The sequence below is a fragment of the Electrona antarctica genome (assembly GCF_951216825.1).
Source record: "Electrona antarctica genome assembly, chromosome: 8".
Taxonomy (NCBI): Eukaryota; Metazoa; Chordata; class Actinopteri; order Myctophiformes; family Myctophidae; genus Electrona; species Electrona antarctica.
This window is the reverse complement of record NC_136789.1, coordinates 17,321,990-17,343,046: the sequence shown is the minus strand read 5'-3', so window position 1 is coordinate 17,343,046 and position 21,057 is coordinate 17,321,990. Positions and strand designations below refer to the sequence as shown.

Below are 21,057 nucleotides of genomic sequence, written 5' to 3'. Positions count from 1 at the left end.
CAAAGGTGAGGGAGCGCCCAGCGTGTTCTAATTGGACTGTCAAGTTGTCAAAAGAAAATAGATGATACTGCTAACAATTTAAGACGACACTTGATAAGTATTACACGTTTGGGCAAATGAGTATTGGCTCTTATACAGTATCTATATATTACGATGTCTTCCTTTTTGTTGATTTTGTCTCAGAAGTCCCTCAACACCACTGCAATTATTCTTAAACTAGTTCCACTTATAGGCTACTAATCTGAATTCCCAGAAGTTTTCGCCAGGGCAAGGAAACCTCTGGGCCGGAGCCCTAATATCTGTGGACGGGAAATTACTCTCACTAAGACACTGAACGGACACACCCCCTTCCGTTCTGAAGCGTTGTGCAAACTGTTACACGGTCCAATACACTTATACAAGAATATGGGGGACCTGCAGGGTCAAGCCTATAGGTCAAATATATTGTACCTACAGTAGGTTAAGGTTAATAAATGACTTCACTTACAGTTACTGAGGCTGCCCCCTGCAGTTCTCCCTGCTACCCATTCTCCATCATAGATCATAACCTTCCACTGGGTGATCACGTCACCATCTATGAAGTTGGGGTTCTCACAGCAGATGGTCAGTATTTGAAAGTGTTGACAGAAATCCTCCAACTCCATCCTGACAGACACACACACACACACACACACACACACACACACACACACACACACACACACACACACACACACACACACACACACACACACACACACACACACACACACGCACACACGCCAGGACAAGACGACAGATTACAAAACAACAAACCACATAAACATACATATCATTTATTGCAGCAAAGGAAACACCAATATTATGGTTGTTATTTTAAACTATAAAAATGATACAATGTGTTTATTGCACGCTTTAACATATCATAAAATGACATTGATATTTTACCAAAACTCTCCATCGTCTCTCTTCACACATTTAGCCTTATCCTCAGAGCTAACGCGGTTCCACCAACTTGACCTGCACACAAGAATAAAACAGTTATTGAGAAAGCATGCATGACTGTGAACACTGTCCAATGTTTACATACGGTAATTAGATATATTATTAGTTATTTTATTTATGGAACTATTCTTTACACCAGTGGTTCTCAACCGTTTTAGGCCGTCTAGTTGTGCATTTGTGTTACTTACTCGTCACTCCATTTTCCATTCCATTCCTTCTCTCCCCAAGGATTCATCACTCGCACAAGCCTCACGTTGGAACTGCCATCGTGAACCTACAAATGTACATTTTCAGACAATATCACTCACCTTTGTCAGCATTTTGTTTTTCCTTTCTTTCTTTCAATTGTAAACCTTCCTGTATCATGGGATTGATCATATTGATGCTCTGAAAATCGAACCTGGAACCTTCGGATTCCAAGACGACTGCTCTATACCTCCTGATCCACTGCTGCCCCTTGTCCCTTTCATGTCACTACTAATGCCTGCTGATGATATCAAGCCAATCTAGCATAGCCAGACGATCAGACATCTCTTATCTTTACATTTGGGGACGTATCAATTCAATCCATGGGCTAGAACCAGTGCTATAACAAACCTACACCCAGTGCTTTGAAAACCAATACTGATACCGTCCAAAAGTCTTTGCATAGGTTATTTAATGCTGTTATTTTTTTTCTGGTTACACAAGACTAATATCCAGCAAGTATGTTCCTTTTCAAGTTTCATCCTTTCTGAACTGATTACATGCATGCATGTATACATAGAATGTACCTCAGCTACTGCTGTGATAGAGTAGGCGTGTGCATCCACAATGCCACTGTCTGCTACGGTATTCACGATTGTATCCTGGAACACACAAGCACCATGTTCACTATTCTGTAGAAATTACAGGTTTTTAATGTAACATTTTGACTTAGTGGAAAGATAGAAAGAGAGAAGAGGACTGATTCGTTACCCCTTTCTGGGCAGTGCCGGAGCAAATCATAGATTTGCATTTGGTGGCTCTGGTCAGCTGACCCCACAGCACCTCATCATGGTTTCTGTCGTGGACCTCCTTGAGTTTGTACGTCATGTGCACCCCCCCAGAGAAGTCCTTGAAGGCCTCTGATGGAAGGCCGGCGTTCATGTCCGAGTACGAACCACACACCCTGCCACAAACACAAAGCAGAGTGGTCACGTCACAGGTGTCATGATGACACGGGCACTGCACAGCTGGTGCATGCTGTGCAGGTAAAGATCACAAAGTTTAAGGTAAAGATCACAAGTAGCAACGTGAAAGTACACTATTGGGGATCATCGGTCCAAAAAACCCAAGTTTGACATACTTTACTGATTAGCTTTGTCACATTAACTTGTCAAGAAAACAGTAGGTCAACATACTTGGCATAGGCCTTCTCCAGCAGAGGGACCCAGAACTCATTCCTGGTTTTGGCAGACACAGACAGAAGCTCCCTTTGGAACGTCGGAAGGTAATCATCAATGACGACATCCACCCACTTTCCAAACCTCCAGAACTGGCACAGGGAGGAGAGTTTTGTCAAATATGTCATGTCATATGAGACAGGTTTACTTTATGCGGTCAGATCAAACTTAAATGCTTAATATTTTACCCTGAAATGAAAGATTCCTGCATAATCCTCAAAGTCTTGTTCAGTGGGTACAACTTGCACCATCAAATCTTTCTGGAATGTTAGCGATGCAATTGCAGCCAAAAACCAGCAGTTACCTATAGTGAATGAGAGACAAACTATATTCACACTATTCCCTTTGACAACCACGTGTGACTTATTACACGTATTAACATCCACAGCTATTTGTAGTACATATTTATGTGACATTATTTTACACGATACAGTGAGCATGAATGAATACTTTGGAAATCAGAAGATTTGCTTACCAACTTTTCCTTGAGCAAAGTCAAATCTTGAGGCACTTTCAACAAAGAAAGAAGGCTCCCCCTTGACATTTTGAGCTTTCAGAATGTCCTGCACCAACACAAATACACCCATGAGAGCAGCATCACTACAAATTAATGCATTTTAGTCAACCCTCATAAAATAAATTATTACGTGCAGCTAATATATCGCCAGCATTTGCCTATTGAATACTGGACTCTTAGCATTACAAAAAAGCAGTAACTACCAAATTCCAGTAACAATAATAATAAGAAATGCCTATTTACAGAGGGTCTGAGCCATTCCACTCTGCTCCTCACTGAACGGGGCAGATCAGACAGGTTACCAAGAGACTTGTAATCAGGTGGGAAGGTACTGTCCACAAAAAGCCTCCCTTTCCTGAGGTAGGTTTGTTTCAGTTGTCCAAAGTCCTGGTAGTTGAACTTCTGTGGCTTCGATGGGCTTCCTACACTGCCATCCTGGTAGCGTAGGTTGATGATATCAGTGCACGTTCCGGTTTCAGACATGCTGGATAACTATGGAGAGAAGAGAAGAGAAGAAAAGAGAAGAGAAGAGAAGAGAAGAGAAGAGAAGAGAAGAGAAGAGAAGAGAAGAGAAGAGAAGAGAAGAGAAGAGAAGAGAAAATAATTGAAGAGGACGTACAATCTCACAGGTGTAGTCTAAAACATCATGCCACGGTTAACTGCACATGTGATAAAATGAAACTGAGATCAAACGAAACAGTAAAGTGAGACTGTCCCAAGAAAATCTTCACATTATCTACATACCATGAAATGGTTGTAGATACCTGTCAGATATGTATAAATTACGGTAGTACTACTACTAGACATCGTCAGATGTAGACATTGATATTTACCTGTCAGATGTATAGTAGACACTGTCAGGTGGCTGCAACCGACTGCTGCTCGTCCAGAGGAACCTCGGTGTTGCCCAGGCAGGTGAGGTTTAAACGGCAGCTGAGACACAATTTATACCCCTGTGATGTTATGTAAAGTATCCCATTCAGACACCACCCCCCGAAACCGCTGAAATGTGACCTTTTTCAGGAGGTTTGGTCGGGACAATACAGCACGGTAGGCTCATTTATGACATTGCATTCCTGCCATAAATCTCTGACAGTGAAAAGCCACCTCACTTTTAATTACATGTTTATTCTGTCATATCCCTGTCACTCAGTGCCACTGCCAACACATACTGTCATGTCAGAGAAAAGGGGACTGACCTCAATAATAATTCCTTCAGTACTTCGGTTGGTGACAGCAAAATTGCTTTGTCACAGCTATCATCTGATAATCTAGCTGATCATTCTTTTCTGTGGATAACTTTCAGTTGCACTTGCTATAGGAAATAATATCCTATAAAGTTTAATTCGATTTGGCATTTGGATTGTACTGTATGCTATACACTCTTATTACACCTTGTCAAACAAGCCCAGGTTTTGTAATACCGGTAATTACAGTGCTAAAAGAACCTGCAGACAAAGAGGATCATTGTGAATGTGTTTGAGGTTCAGTATTTTGTGCACACCTGCAAAGTGGTGAGATCTTCTTTCTGGAACAGGTCTTGTCACATCCCAGATCATTCTCAGGAGTAAGTTCTATAGCCTAGAACTGGTAGGAGAAAAAAATTGCCCTAAGTGCAAATTCCTGTACCTGTGATGTTATGTAAGTGGATCATCGGGAGCAGCTAACAGTTCAGTTACTTGATCAAGGACACTTCAATGCAAATTCAGGGGAAACCCTGGATTGAACCGGCAACTACCAAGCACCTGATCCACTGCCGCCCGTCTATATATATATATATATATACACACACACACACACACACACACACACACACACACACACACACACACACACACACACAGACACACACACACACACACACACACACACACAACACACACACACCTCTAGAGCAACGTTGAAGGGATTCGCTCTGTCTTGATCAAGAGCCCTCATAGCAAGGATTGAACCCTCAAATGCCTCCACTACATAACTGTCACACTCAACAGTTGATATTTATCGAGTTAACATTTCAAACCCATAAACATAAACTATGACATTTATGAGTGTGACTGGGCCCTTGGAATGTTCCCCATCGGGTGCTATGTGAGCACCACACATGAAGAGATGGATGCTTCTGTAAACCTTTAGGACCCACCTGGACCGTGATTGTACATACTTACTTGTTTGTAATGCAGACACACAGTTATTTTCTTTTTTTACGGCATATTACAGGACAGGTGTGCTCTTGCTGGGAATAGGGTCAAATCACGCAGCAGCCTTCTCATCAGTGCCTCCTCTGTGTCTCAGTGGACAAACTAAAACAGGTGACAAATTAAAGGAGAAACATGAATAAGTGGCTGTATTTACATGGACAGATATTTTCCAAATGTATTCAGAATGTCTGCTCATTCAGAATAAAAATGCTCATGTAAACACCTCAAATTGAAAGAGAATATTCCATTCCGGTCTGAGCCGAATTAAATTTCATTCGGGTTTGGAGGGGTGGTACATATACCGTTTGAATTGGGATATATTTACCATTTATTCCAAAGGCCACTGAGAGTTTGGAATATTCATTCTTTTACACATGTCTGCCCTTACTAGTAGTAGCATTGAATTAATGCTTTGGTCATGTAAAAGAATGGGGAACGAGGAATACTTTTATTCAGATTCCATGTAAAAAGTTCAATATGAATCTGTAAACAGATGGGTTTTGAATTAATTCTGAATTAACAAATAATTGTCCATGTAAACGCAGTGAGTGGAGAAACATAATTCATGTCTCTGCTTCCATAAGGTGTCCTGCATGATGAAGACCAGTGGTGGAAAAAGCACTCACATTTTTACTTAAGTAAAAGTAGCAATATATACTGCAATGTATACAACATTGCAGTACTCTGTTACAAGTAAAAGTAAACATATATTGGCTTGAGTAAAAGCACACATATATTGGAATAAAAAAATATACGGAGTAGTAGTACCAAAAGTAGAAAGTACTAGAGTGGTAGAGTTTCTGAGTGGCCGAATGGGAACCGCCAGGTTGCCAGTTCGAACCCGGGATCCCCCAGAGTTAGTGTAGAAGTGTCCTTGAGCAAGACACTGAACCCCCAATTGCTCCTGATGTGCAGGTTGGTGCCTTGCATGGTTTCCTCTGTCATCGGTGTATGAATAGTTGAATGTAATGCACGATCTATGTAAAGCGCCTTGGATAAATAATATGCCATTTTATCCCACCCAAAAACAAACCAAAAAAAGTGTCAGTGTAAAACTGTGCAACCAGTACAATCGCGGTCCAACATTGTGGTCAAAAGCACTCATTCGATGGCAGATGCTCGTGTGTGGGAGCTATAGGGAGGAAAACAAAACAAACAGAAAAGCATCTCTTCCTCAGTTGACTTGGAATGTCAGTGAAGGATGTAAACAAGACTGTCAGCGACTGCAGTTTGACATTTGCTATTGACATTTGACATTTGTTATTATAGCAGGGCTGCAGTGCATCAACCCCTCATTATTTATATTTTACGTTTTTTTTCTTGTTTTTCACTTTTCTGCCCTGTAAAGCACTTTGTGTTTTTATTTCATGAAAGGCTCTATATAAATAAAGTTTATTATTACAAACACAGATTTGAGAGTTCAATGGTATACCAATAGTCCAACATGCGTGGCTAGTTAAGACTCACCCATGGCTTCTGCGTGCGGTTATGTTTCTGGTTTAAGGACTTCAGTGTTTTGTACCATACTATTGTATGAGTACCGAACAAAGAATGTTTGCTTTCGCCATCTTTGTTGAAGAAGAGTCTGGGCAATTAAGTTTTAGTCTTACTAGAAGTACTAAAAGTTTCTCAATCTTATATTTAGTTTTAGAAGAGTCTGGGCAATTACGTTTTAGTCTTACTAGAAGTACTAAACGTTTCTCAATCTTTCAGACCAAGATGGTCTGATTTTGAATCTGAATGGCTTTGTGTTTCTGCTATTGTCCTGGCTCTGCTCTAATTAAGAGCAATTTAGAAGTTTAGCATTTAAGGGTTTGTTTACTACCCTGTTTCCTGTACTGGATTGGTATTGTTTAAGCCTTGGGGAAATGTGGTGTTTAATTTTAAAATCCACTGCTTCTCTGCATATCTCCTTTCCCCCTCTGTCCAGGTTTGATTAGATTCTAATCCACAAACTTCCAAGGCACTAATACCATGGGTCATAAAGTGTTGTACAATTAATAAAGTTGTTTCTTTTGCATTATTTATATTATATCTATGTTGGTTTAGTCTATCTGCTATTGTGTTCCTAGTTTCACCCACATATTGTAGGTTGCATTTGTTGCATGTAATTAGATAGACACAGTTACTAGTATTAGCCTGTATGATTTGTTTTATTCCCACCATTCTCATTGTGGTTCTATTTTTCACCTGTTGTTTAGGTCTGAAGTAATCCGGTTTCTTGCGTATCGGTCTGTCTGTCTCCTTTAGTTTGCTATGTACAAGGTAATCTTTCAAGTTTTTGTTCTTCCTATATGCTGGTATAATTTTGTATCCGTTTAGCGGTGGCCGAATGGATTGCGGAGCGGTCTTGATAACGGAAGGTCGCCAGTTCAAATCAGCGGTCCGACACGTTAAAATTACCACCGCTGAAGTGCCCTTGAGCAAGGCATTGAACCACTACCATGAAATGTTCTATGAGCAGGGCCTGGCTGGAAACACGTTCTTGAGCTTAGCCCAGATACCCTGGGTAAATATAGTAACTTTGCTTACTTTGCTTAGTAGGTCATCCGTCCTATTTGCAAAGTTCCTCCTTTTTTTCATGTTTGTTAATCTGCTTAGTGTCGAATAGGTAGTGACTTGGAATGTCAGTGAAGGATGTAAACAAGACTGTCAGCGACTGCAGTTTGACATTTGCACATGTTATTATAGCAGGGCTGCAGTGCATCAACCCCTCATTATTTATATTTTACGTTTTTTTTCTTGTTTTTCACTTTTCTGCCCTGTAAAGCACTTTGCGCTGTGTTTTTATTTCATGAAAGGCTCTATATAAATAAAGTTTATTATTACAAACACAGATTTGAGAGTTCAATGGTATACCAATAGTCCAACATGCGTGGCTAGTTAAGACTCACCCATGGCTTCTGCGGGCGGTTAGGGTTAGGTTATGGTTTGGGGTAGGGTGTCGGACTATTGTGTGTCGGACAAAACATATATATGCACCCCAAAGAAACTACACATTTATAATAATGTTATATACTTTCCAAATAATTTTAAAATAGCGGAATAGCTGATCTGCTATTTCTGCTATTTTTGGAAAAAGTTTGAAAATGTATGAACATTTCTTCATGATGCAAAATAATTGCGATTATCTCAAATAATTGCGATCAGGCGATGATGTAATAATTGTGACAGGCCTATAGCCAGTAGCCACACCTTCAGCCTGGCAGAGACGACTGTACCTGATCTATGAGATGTGTTGCAGTTAGATGTACTTCTTCATGGGGAATAATCTTTCTTGGCACGTCTAACCCTCTTGGCAGTCCTCTCAGCATTCTCATTATCACCACACCCATCATGACAACAATACAATCATAGCTGCTGCTAATCTCTGCTTGGAGGAGGATCAAAAGGCCATCCTGAGGAACACCAAAGCTATGGCTGTTGGCCACACGCATGCACATGTTTGTATTACTATACTTGTGAGGACATCCTTTAAAAAAATATATATACGTGCAAGCTGCAGAAACGTGTCGTGCTGCAAATTGTTAGATTTGCCATTTGCCCGGTACGTGACACCAGCGCACAACTACTATAAATGAGGCATAACTTATTTGTCATATCTGCCCTGTGCAATTTGTGATTATGAAGCCTAAAAAAGAAACGCCAAAAATACAATTAAATCGCTAATTGCAATTATTTGTGTGACAATTAATCGTCAACTTAAATTTGTAATCGTGACAGCCTTAGGTGTGGCCGAGACTTATTGACTGCATGTTTCGCATGCAGTCCGTCTGTCCGGTGTGCTAATCGTTAGTCCGACGTCCCAATAAGCCTACATTACTAAACCTACCCTTAACCCTAACCGCACGCGAAAGCCGGTTAAGTGAGTCATAACCAGCCACGTATATCGGACTAACAGGACGTCACACTAACATGTGCCCCACATCGGTCCGTCCGTCTATCCATCCTTTTGTGTGTGTCTGTCTGTCTGTTAACAGCTAATCTCCGGCATCGTTGGACCAATCTGCGTGAAACTGTGCACGCACACGCCCTGGAGGTCAGAGCACAATATTCGCAAAACACATTTTTATATCACTTTTATATCACTACAGCACGCAAACCACTACACATTAATATCTCAAATACAATCAAATCCGATTGTTCAAATTCCATTCTGAGATTGGATTCCAAAGTGGTCCATTTTGAACAAAATGTTAACAAATGCACACACATTTGCATTAGGCCGAGGAAGAAACGCCACCCTTTTCAAATTGGCCTATTAAGTGCCATTTTTGCAAAAAGATAAGATCCAAAATGGAAGCACGCACATCTCAATTTTTCATATTCAATCCTGATTGGCTAGATCAGATTACTTTTGCATGTGCAATAACTTCAAAACTTCAAACATGAATCCCTCAACTTCTGCAAATGCACCAAGATCTGATATAGCCTAGTAGTTAAAATCATTTTAAGTTAAAGGACCACTTCACCACTCTTCAACCTATCTTCATAATTATAATAGGTCCTCACTAATAATTATGATAAAATGGCACAATTGTTTTCTTTTCTAGTCAGTCTGTGTCTCATAGGAGAGGGCTGTGGGCAGTTCAGAAACCGGTCCACCATCATTAGGCAGATCTTTTTTTACAAAAATGTTTAGATTTTTATTATCGTGAGAACGATATCTTCCATGTTCGCATTGCAACTTTTTTCTATTAGCTTGGATTCCCCATCGAAGAGGTCACTGGTGGACGGGTTTCTGAACTTCCCACAGCCCTCCTATGAGACACAGACTGAGTAGAACATTTTATCATGATTATTAGTGAGGACCTATTATATGAAGATAGGTTGAAAAGTGGTGAAGTGGTCCTTTAAAATCTTATATTACTGGAAAATATTTATTAATAATACTGTGCGGCTGTTACAAAAATCCAATACATAAATGGACTTGTCTGATGCCACACCAGTGTCATGCCTCGGTCATAGTTTGACAACCACGTAATCAAAAAAGTCAATCAAAGAACAAGATTCCTATACAGGATCTCCTCACTGGTCGACAAAAAGACCTTGAAGACCTTAACAGGAGCCCTCGTACAAGGTGTCTTCGACTATGCATGCACCTCTTGGTACCACAGCACCTCAAAGGCCCTTAAAACAAGGTTCCAGACCTCCCAAAACAAACTGGTCAGGCTACTACTTGGCCTCACTCCCCGAACCCACCTCACCCCTGCCCACTTTGACAGGCTGGAATGGCTTAGGGTTGACAACAGAGTACAGCATCTTGCAATGGGTCTGGTCCACAAGATTCAATACACCACCAAGATACCCATGTACCTGTCTAGATACCTCCTGAATGTCAACAAAGTCCACACCCACAACACCAGAGGGAGCTCAACAAACCATGTCCAACCCAGATTTGGCACAAACAAGGGACTACATTAATTTCACTCCTATGCCACCAAAATGTGGAACGTCCTACCAACGGTCACTAAGACATGCAAATCCCTTGACTCCTTCAAAACCGCTCTCAAAGGGCACCTACGGACGGCTGCAATTCGAAACTGGCCCCCGTAAAATCTGAATCCCCCACCCACCCCTTTTTCCCCCTCACTGTATATGTTTTCTTTTCCCTTTTTCCTCCTTTATGATGATGATTTCCTGTTTTTTGGCTATACAGAAGTGTATATTTGTATGTCTCTAAATGTTATGATGAATTTAACATGGTGGACCCTCTTGTAAACAAGCGTAGTGCTTTATTGGTCGTCCACTCACAGTTGACAGTTTTTGTATTGAGTTGTGCTTGACGGCCAAGCTACACCAGGCTTTTTGCACACAAAACGCGTCACGCGCGTTTACCCCCGCGCGTGCGTTTAATTTAGGTCCAGTCCTATTTTAAAAAACGCACGCACGGGCCGCGCGTTTAGGGTAAACGCGCGAGAAAAGCCTGGTGTAGCTTGGCCGTCAAATGTATACTGTAATGAAGTAAATACTTCAATCAAACCACAGGGTCAGAGTTCAGACCTCCACTGTGTTGAATTGCAACACAGTAGCACTAATGAACAGTTTGGTGGTAGAGGTTAACCACTCCTTAATTGGCATGACTTAAAACAACATCACATACCTATGAAATTATACATAATTAACATAATAAAATAAAAAAGAAACAGAATGACATTTTGACACCTGGCTGTCACGCAGTCTAAATAATGTGATCATGATTAATGTATCTTCTTACAAGATGAACATGTTATTTTGTGACAAGCTTAACCTGCTTAATCTGCAAGCTTAAAAACACTACGTGATGCAATGCTATTTTTAAAAAAAATCACACCCGTGTGAAGTGAGGGGTGCTCTTATCATCTTACAACATGATGATGTAAAACAAACAAATTCAATTCTCTTTATTGTCAGTTGTGATGTCAGAACAGGCCAGCTCCATATATGGAGATATACAGTAGAGGTGATCAAGTCCAGACCCCTGGAATTAAGAGCTCTGGATTAAGAGCGTCTGCTAAATGCCTAAATTGTAAATTGTAAGAGGCTTTGGTACTGGTTCTGGACAACCGGCTATCCGACAGACTTGACACCGGGCACTGCACTCCCTGTGGGGGTGTGGAGCGCGTTTGTCGAATTTCAAGTCGGTGGGGCGAATGGTTCCCGAGTTATGTGGATTACAGACATACGTACGTACAGAGACTTGGTACATTTGTATAACTTATAAGATAGTCTAGTTCAACTAGATAGATAAGATAAAGATACTATCTATATATTATCTTTTGTAAGTATTCTACTAGTTGAATGGAAGACTTTCTCAAACAAGAAGTTTAATATGCATCACAATTTTATACAAGTATACTGTCACGGTCACAGACTTTTGTGTCATTTATTTCCAAGTATTGTTCCCTGGTCTAGTTTTCATGGTTCTGTTTGTTTGCTCCAGCTGTATCTCATTTTGTAATCGACCCTCAATGTCCTCATAAGTATATCATATGGAATGAATTCTGTACTGGCCATATATGGAGCGCGTCTTGGGTGTACAGGGTTTGATGAGCTCAGATCAACATATGGAATGTCAGAACAGGTCAGCTGTATGGAGATCTAATGGTGGCAGCGGGGGCAGTGTCTTGAGTGTACAGGGTTTGATGAGGGCCCAGGTAGGGCCGGGCTTTAATTTTCGGGCCTGTTGCGAACTCTAGTTTTCACCAGCTGCCGGGCGTGGCTGCATTAATATCTTTGGAGCAGGCCCGTCTAGAGTTTGAATGGACAGGTATCAGACAAAAGGGAGACATTGAAGATGAAGGATAATGGGTGGGGACGGATCAACATATGGAATGTCAGAACAGGTCAGCTCCATATATGGAGATCTAAGGGTTTGAGGTCAGATGTAGAGTTGCTGGCCAATATTGATGACATCAGGGATCTCCATGGGCATTCCCATATATGGGCTTAATATTGATGACGTCAGGGATCTCCATCCCTGATGATGAAATGCATGTTTTCATAGTAAAATAATAATAAAATAATATAGTACTAGATACGGATGTCCCGATCACGTTGTTTTGCTCCAGATCTGATTCCGATCATTTGATTTTTAGTATCTGCCAATACCGATTTTATATTTGTATAGAACACACACCATATCACAATATCTGGTTAGGATGTCTCTCGGGCATCTCCCTAGGGAGGTCCTCGAGGCACGTCCCACTGGGAGGAGACCGAGGCGCAGTTGGAGGAAACACATCGACTCACTGGCCTTGGAACGTCTCGGGATCCCCCAGGAGGAAGTCACTAATGTTGCTCTGGAGAGGGAAGTCTAGAACACTGTGGTGGAGCTGTTGGAGCTGTGGAGATGGATGGATGGATGTCGCGATCACGGGATCTGCTCCCAATCTGATTCCAATCATTTGAAAACTACGTGATCGGCCCCGAATTCACGTGATCGGAATCGGATCGGGACACCCCTACTACTAGACTAAATAAGGGGTTACATAAAGCACTTTTCTGTTTCACAACTACAGCCATTGCAGTGTCTGACATTTCTTTATTAACTGAGCACCCCAAGGGGTAACTATGGTTTTCTTCTTAGTGAAAATAACAGGCTGGAAAGCTGTTTGTTTGGTTTAGTGTCTTCACCACAATTTGACAAGGTGTTTTTATGAATTTGTGCCTCTAGCCTGCTGCATTATTGGGTAGTGAAAGATCTTTGGGACACTGCCTCTGGGAGAATTGGCTTGTGTGGACTTGTCACGCATACAGTACGAACATTTGTGTGAGAAAAACAAATCTGCTTGTTCTCCAGGTTGTCATTATACTGTTCTATGTGCTAGAAGTCACAAGATGTGCCTGAAGTTACACATATGCAAGTCACATACAGGAAAGAGCAACACATGTGTGCATAATATCCCTCAAAATCTGGCTATGCCTCTTAATTCGTTTGACAGCTACATCCTACATTACTACGGTACATTTCCGGCAGACTCCGCACCTCTTGGCGTTACTGGCCTCAGGTCTTAATGGGTATTGACAGGAAAGAGCCAAAGAGTGTTCTCCAGGAACACTGGGACAGGGACAGGGACAGTGTGGATGTGTGGGTCAAACAGTGAAATCAACAGGGACAGTGTGGATGTGTGGGTCAAACAGTGAAATCAACAGGGACAGTGTGGATGTGTGGGTCAAACAGTGAAATCAACAGGGACAGTGTGGATGGGTCAAATGGTGAAATCAGCATGTAAAATAGTAAAATGGTTATATCCAAAGAGCTTTACAGAGATTGTGCATTACATTCACCCATTCACACACACACCAATGGCAGAGGAAACCATGCAAGGCACCAACCTGCTCATCGGGAGCAATTAGGGCTTCAGAGTCTTGCTCAAGGACACTTTGACACTAACTCTTAGGGAGCCCCGGATTGAACTGGGAACCTCACGGTTCCGGCTGCTCTACCGGCCACTCTACCCCACAGCAGGGACAGTGTGGATGGGTGGGTCAAACAGTGAAATCAGCAGGGACAGTGTGGATGGGTGGGTCAAACAGTGAAATCAGCAGGGACAGTGTGGATGGGGCATTAAAGCCACTGTGGCCTCAAGGCGGGTCATTTTTTTTGCAGGAGGCCACTCTGAGGCCTCCATGAAATAGTATATATAACATAACTTACATAAACTATTTTATCAATACAAAAACTGCTAAAAGAGGATAAAACCAGAAAAAGCATTAAGTCTTGACTGTATGTACAGTACATAATGTCACCTCTGGCTCCTCAGATTTGCAGACATGTTGACCTACCTGTAAACTGGAGAATGATCAATCGGACATGGCAGCTGAAGTTACACACTTGAACACAATGAATGAGTGTGATTTGTTCATTTCACTAGACGTTCTGCAATCAGACATTAAAAACACACAATTTATTAAAACACGTTTCTGCTTGCATCGTCATGCACAATACAGGATGTAGGCTATTGGCTTCCTCGTTGACTGACAAACATCTAACTGGACATAAACAGATCAAAATAACATCACATTAACACACATTTGGTTTAAACAAAATACATGACACCAAATAGTTCTGTTTCCAAAATAGCATATTACTACTACTACTATTACTACTACTACTACTACTGTAAGTTGAAATGAATTAATTCCTCAGCTGGGGCCTCTGCAGTCACAATGCTAAGCTCAGCTACTAGGCTAAACCAACAGCCAACTTTTAGGCCAGTCAATCTAAGATTTGACCCAAAAGAAATGCAATTGCAATAGTAATTGTTCAAGGTTTGTTATGATCCTTTTAGGGTCATCCAAATAACATATTCAAATGTGATTATTATATACATCATGGTAAATTCAGGGGCTGAAAGTTGGGGTACCATTGAAAACCTTTAAGGCAAACATTTCAAATTTGAATTATGCTTTCAGTAGCATGTGACATGTCAAACTAGGGGTCAATTGCAAGCATTAGTTTTGCATGAAAAAAAACACTCCTTGGGCTAAAAACTGTTTAGATTAAGGAATGACAAAGTTCTTCAGGGTGAAGTATTGAGAATTTATTAAGAGGATTCAGCAGAGAAACAACATACAGAGAGTGAGGAACAGGCCTCCTTGCCTGTTCCAGCAGCCCCTCCAGGCGCAAGCCTCCCCAACCCCATTCTCAGACAGTCCTTATAGTCTTGTCTTAACAGAGATGCAAATACTAACTGTCCATATAAGGATCTGCGCTAAACATAAGGCCGACACAAATAAGTATACCTTTGCTGGCAGCGTGGAGGAGTCAAATCAGCTGTTAGATTGACAGCTGCATGAATTAGACTGAGCACATTGGTGAGCAAAGAGACTTAATGGAAGGAAGATAAATACACAATAATGCATATATTTGGCACTGTAGTTGGCATTCTAAAATTCCCATTACAAGACGTCATCACATTTGGGCACATTCACAGCCTTACCACAGATATGCATGCACTTATAATGCCTCAACTTAACTTAAGCATAATAATTTTAAAATGGCACATCTGCCACCTGTCTAGGTGTGAAGATGACAGCAATAAGTGAGAGTGATTTGTCTACGTACAGCCCAAGGCTACCGTGCAGTTAAACTCTCAGTGTGAATTTATCGGACTGCATGCACCATCACAGAGTTAAATGAATACTGTGCATGTTCTGTGCATAGCCTACTGATATGCACTATGCAGGTGTCAGGTCAGGTGTGATGTAAAGATGAACATCAACAATCAGAAACACTTCGCTGCCAGCTATGAGGTTCATAGCAGGAATTTGCAGACAGACAACCTGACATTCAATCATGAATGCAGGACTGCTGACTTCTACTGTCATATGGAGAGATATAATACTCATTTAGGAAAACGGCACCTGGAGGTGCCAACCCCATGCCCACATAGACCCAAAACATTATCATAACTTCAGGGCAGCCCAATTGCTTCCACAATATGTAAATCTAGCAAGACTAGAGCTAGTTACAGTGAGGTAACTGTATGATGTATGCTTTACACTAGGGGTGGGCAACTCTTTAAACACTTTCAAACTGGCATCCTTATTTGGGGCATGTCTTTACAAGATTCATTTAAGACCAAAAATAGTGAGAATTGCAGATCTAGAAGCTCATGCCAATTCACCGCAATGAATCATATATGATGGCCCTGCCTGGGGCATCAGTAATTAGCATGTGTTTAGAAAAATCCTTGTCAAAAATCCAATATCAATACGTAGTAAAGCTGTATATTGTTGAAAATGCTTTTACGCAACCTGAGATTATGTTAAATGAATTAAATTGTAACCATGAATAATCAATGTGACTTGATGGATGCTGAATAAAAAGCCATATTTCACTACTCATATCAAAGCCTCAGCTGTCTTCCTGTGTGATGGATGGATGGATGGATACTGTATTAATCCTAAAATTATGCCAGTGTAGATAAAACCTGTGGGTCACTGTTTGTCAAGTGTTTTTATACTGCTACTGTACCATGAGATCAGAGCGAGTATAAACATAATTTATCATATGTTCTGGTTTTCCTTGCTTACTGTAAATCACTCTGGATTAAGAGCTAAATGCCTAAATTGTAAATTGTATATTAAATTAGTTAATATTCATAGTTCCGAAAAATACATGTGTAATTAGATAGATTTCAGTGTGGGAAAATGTTGCCCCCTAGAGGGGATTAGCTGTAGTGTAGGACAAATACAAACCTTCATAATCACACATACATGTGCCTAGTGCCTACTCAAAGTGCTTTACAATGGTCCATTCATTCATACATTGGGAGGTGAAGCGGCACACATGAAAATAATGAATAAGTCTGACTCATCAGTTATTTTCCTATATCAGTTCGCCTTGAAGTGCATTACCACGGTTATACAATGAACACTGTCACTTCACTACCTAAAAGAGAACAAAAAGAAAAACAAGACTAATACCTGCATGGCTTGAAGAGCTTGTGCATTGTTGCCATTCTATAATGTCAGTCATCTATGACCTAACGATGACATATTACTCATTTTTGTTTGACCAGTGTGGATCTTAGAATTCATCTGGCCAGCCCGTGATGTCATAATGTGTTAAATAACCTAACTCTTAACTTTGCGAGATTAGGCCTGGACACAAACTCCCTTTTGTTGCAAATCTGATTCCGAGTCTGTTTCTAACAAGTTGATTGAACTCAAGGATGGTGGGTCACTGGGTATGGAGTCTGGACTGTCTGGGACACAAGCAAATGTGTCAGATGCAGTGTTAATTTTGTCAGCAAATTCTTAAATGAAAGTCTTTTGTATGAAATTTGATTTAGTTTTAGTCGACTAAATCTACAGTTGATTTTGTTGAATAAAATGTATAGAGGTCGTTGATCGGCTATTTTCGAACCTCTCATATGTCAACATACATTAAAGACTCCATGACATTGCTAGAAATCATATTTGCTCTACCATATGATATACAGTACATTTCAATGCATACCTGACTAATGAAAGCTCATGAAATGTAAGCGACCTAGTTTATTGATCACAGCACCAATGTAGCCAGTCTGGGCCTTATACTCAGCAGAGCCTCGCTACCATTCTGCGTTTGTGTGCGTCATGTGGTCTTGGAGGTAGGTCTGGGTGGTGGACTCGACTGGTTGGGTCCGACGTATTTCAGAGGAGCATACGTTGGCTCCTCGATAACTTCCAGACCCAGATAGGGCTGCAAGGCTCGGGGAACGCGTACTGTTCCCTCTTTAGTCTGGTGAGTCTCCAGGATGGCTATGACAGTCCGGGGGACGGCGCACGCTGTGGCATTCACCGTGTGAGCATACTGCAGGCTGCCGTCCTCTCTCTCATACAGGATGTTTAGGCGTCTGCTCTGGTAGTCCGTGCAGTTGGAGGCACTGGAGATCTCTCCATAGCTGTTCCTCCCGGGCATCCAGGCTTCAATGTCATACTTCCTGTGGGCTGGAGCGCCCAGTTCCTGCGCCGGCATGTCCAACACCCTGTAGTGCAGCTCCAGAGAGGAGAATATCTCTTTTTGGAGCGAGACAAACTCCTCCAGCAGCAGAGTGCTCTCCTCTCCCGTCTCGTCTGCCGTTACTCCAAACATCTCCACCTTGTTGAAGTGATGGACCCTGAATAGTCCCCACGCTTCTCTGCCCGTATCCGTCTCTGCTCTGTAACATGTGCTGCTGCATACACTCCTGACTGGCAGGTCCTTCCAGTTCACAGCGTGGTCCATGAAGTAACCCGCCACCCCTACCTCTCCGGTTCCAGCGAGGTTGAGGTCAGGGAAGCGGGTGGGATCTAGTGAGTAGACTTGAGACAGACGAGCATTGGGCTGCATACCACAGCCCTCAAAAACGGCTCTTTTCAACATGTCTGGTACCACCATGGGGATGAAGCCCCGCCGTTGCAACGTGTCCAGGGCAAAGTTCTGTAGAGCAGTCTGTAATCTGGCCCCAGCTCCCATCAAATAGTATGACCGGTGGCCAGAGATATGGGCTAGATGCCTTTGTCTTATGACGCCCAATTTCTCACCTAGTTCTACGTGGCCTCTGGGCTTGAAGTCAAACGCTGGTTTCTCACCGACCAGCTCCACCACTCTGGCATCACTCTGCTCTCCAACTGGCACGTCAGGGTGTGTGGTGTTGGGCAATCTGAGAGCTCGTCCATAGTGTTCCCATTCCTGCTCGGTCTCCTTGGGGTAAAGTTCCTTCAGCTTGCTGCGGATGTCTCGCCCTTTCTGCCGAGCCTGGATGTACTCAGGCAGATTGGCAAGGGCTTTCTTGTCATTCTGCTGCACTAGTACCCTGACTGTGTCACTGATGGCCTCTTTCTGCCGCTCCAGCTCAGAGATGTCCCTCTTCACCGCCTGCAGCTGCTGCCACACTCGGGCCATTTCTCTGACGTCGTCCGCTCGCAGGTCGCTTTTCCTGTTCTCCACGTTGGCTATGACTTTGTCAGTGTGCTCACACACAGCTGCCATGTCCATGTCAGGTTTGCCACTGTACCCTGCCAGGATGTGTTCGTACAGACTGCTGCGGAAACCATGAGACAAGCGACGTGGGGTGCTGAACATCTCTGTCCCCTGCCTTGCGTGTCGCCTGGTCACCGGTCTGAATGCACGCAATGTTGTGGTGATACCAACCCGAGTGATCACGCTCATGCACGTCACCATGATTTCCTTGGCGTTTTTTTCCCCTCAAAAACAATAAACCAAATCCCCCAATGTCCTTTTTAACTGTGACAAAGTCACTTCAATGGGTCATAGCATAGTTGGCCGGCCTGTACTCCTCAGTGAACCCTTACCTAAACCGACCAATATGCCCGTATATGGAGATCCTAGATGTCATCATCATATTCCCATATATGGAGATCCCTGATGTCATCGTATAGGCTATGCCCATATATGGGCATGGTTATGTCTGAGTCATAGTGCCGGTCCGCGGTGGTCTGCCTGCAGACCCATTAGCCAATGGTTTAGCTGGCTAAACCATTCACACACACACACACACACACACACACACACACACACACACACACACACACACACACACACACACACACACACACACACACACACACACACACACACACACACACACACACACACACACACACACACACACACACACACACACACACACACACACACACACACACACACACACACACACACACACACACACACACACACACACACACACACGACTACGAAATGTCATGGGTTTTTCTTTGTGTGCCAAGGCAAAGTGGACACGTTATTTTCATTATTTCTGTTGACCAATGGGAAAAACCTCTCACCTGACATTGATTAAACTATCCAACCATCCATCCATCCATCTTCAACCGATTATCCGTAGTCAGGTCGCGGGGGTAACAACTCCACCAGAGAGCTCCAGATTTCCCTCTCCAGAGCAACATTAATAACTTCCTCCTGGGGGATCCCAAGGCGTCCCAAGGCCAGTGAGTCGATGTAATCCCTCCATCTCATCCTTGGTCAGCCTGGGGGTCTCCTCCCAGTGGGACGTGTCTCGAGGACCTTCCTATAGGGAGACACTCGAGAGGCATCCTAACCAGATGCCCGAACCACCTAAGCTGGCTCCTTTCCAGGCGTAGAAGCAGCAACTCTACGCCGAGTCTCTCTCGCGTGACTGAACTTCTCAACCTCTAAGGGAGATGCCAGCCACCCTTTTTTCGGCCGCTTGTATTCGCGACCTTAATCTTTCGGTCATGACCCACACTTCATGACCATAGGTGAGAGTAGGAACGAAGATTGCTCGGTAGGCAGAGCTTTGCCTTCTGCCTCAGCTCTCTTTTCGTCACAACAGTGCAGTACAGCGATTGCAATACTGCCCCTGCTGCTCCGATTCTCCAGCTGATCTCCTTCTCCGTCCTCCCCTCACTCGTGAAGACCCCTAGAAAAAAGGACTTACAGGTACAGTAGGGCATACCACAGATTGAAAGCCCATTAATTGTTCCCATAAAGATTTACGAAAGTATTTATATAATTAATTTTAAGCATGGAATCAAGCCATCCAGGCTCCTGGTGAATCATTACCATAAAGCATTTGATACGGTGTCAAAACATATTTAAAGGAGCATTCAGTGATTTGAGTGATTTGGAAAACCACCCAGTCCGCCCGGTAACAAAATGTGCACATGCACGCTCTACAGTGGGGGGAAGTGCAACAGGCCAACAGCATGTGCACCAAGGCCCGCCCCCACTCGATCATGATTGGAGGAAGGCCTCTCTCATCCTGATTGGATGAAGGCTTTGCCACCCGCCACCAAAACTGAAACTAGGGTTTTTTGACCCCAGGGGCTCACTGGGGACAGGGAGGAACTCCTTATATGGTCAGCACACTCTATAGTAGGGAGGATTATCCAGAAAAAAAGAAAAAATAAGTGATATTTAGATTAAGTCAAATCACTGAATATACCTGAATATACTTGAGGTCTGGAATAAGTATAA

General features: G+C 42.6%; 2 protein-coding genes across 2 annotated transcripts in view; both read right to left on the bottom strand.

Annotated features, from left to right (window-relative positions):
* Positions 1-4,103, bottom strand: part of LOC306928133 (calpain-1 catalytic subunit-like) — a gene marked incomplete at its 5' end in the record, with an annotated part of 10,235 nt that extends 6,132 nt beyond the window's left edge. Inside the window, 10 exons of the mRNA XM_079508054.1 lie at positions 488-645; positions 928-999; positions 1,173-1,258; positions 1,758-1,832; positions 1,942-2,134; positions 2,367-2,500; positions 2,597-2,712; positions 2,884-2,971; positions 3,169-3,417; positions 4,098-4,103. Of these exons, the coding sequence (XP_079364180.1) occupies positions 488-645; positions 928-999; positions 1,173-1,258; positions 1,758-1,832; positions 1,942-2,134; positions 2,367-2,500; positions 2,597-2,712; positions 2,884-2,971; positions 3,169-3,417; positions 4,098-4,103 (1,177 nt within the window). The remainder of the gene's footprint in view (positions 1-487; positions 646-927; positions 1,000-1,172; positions 1,259-1,757; positions 1,833-1,941; positions 2,135-2,366; positions 2,501-2,596; positions 2,713-2,883; positions 2,972-3,168; positions 3,418-4,097) is intronic.
* A 13,585-nt stretch (positions 4,104-17,688) lies between these two features.
* Positions 17,689-19,161, bottom strand: LOC306928131 (serine--tRNA ligase, mitochondrial-like; the record flags this gene model as incomplete). Its single annotated transcript, XM_079508052.1, has 1 exon — positions 17,689-19,161. The coding sequence occupies one exon, from the start codon at positions 19,159-19,161 to the stop codon at positions 17,689-17,691; it is 1,473 nt and encodes a 490-aa protein (XP_079364178.1).
* Between the last annotated feature and the right edge of the window lie 1,896 nt (positions 19,162-21,057).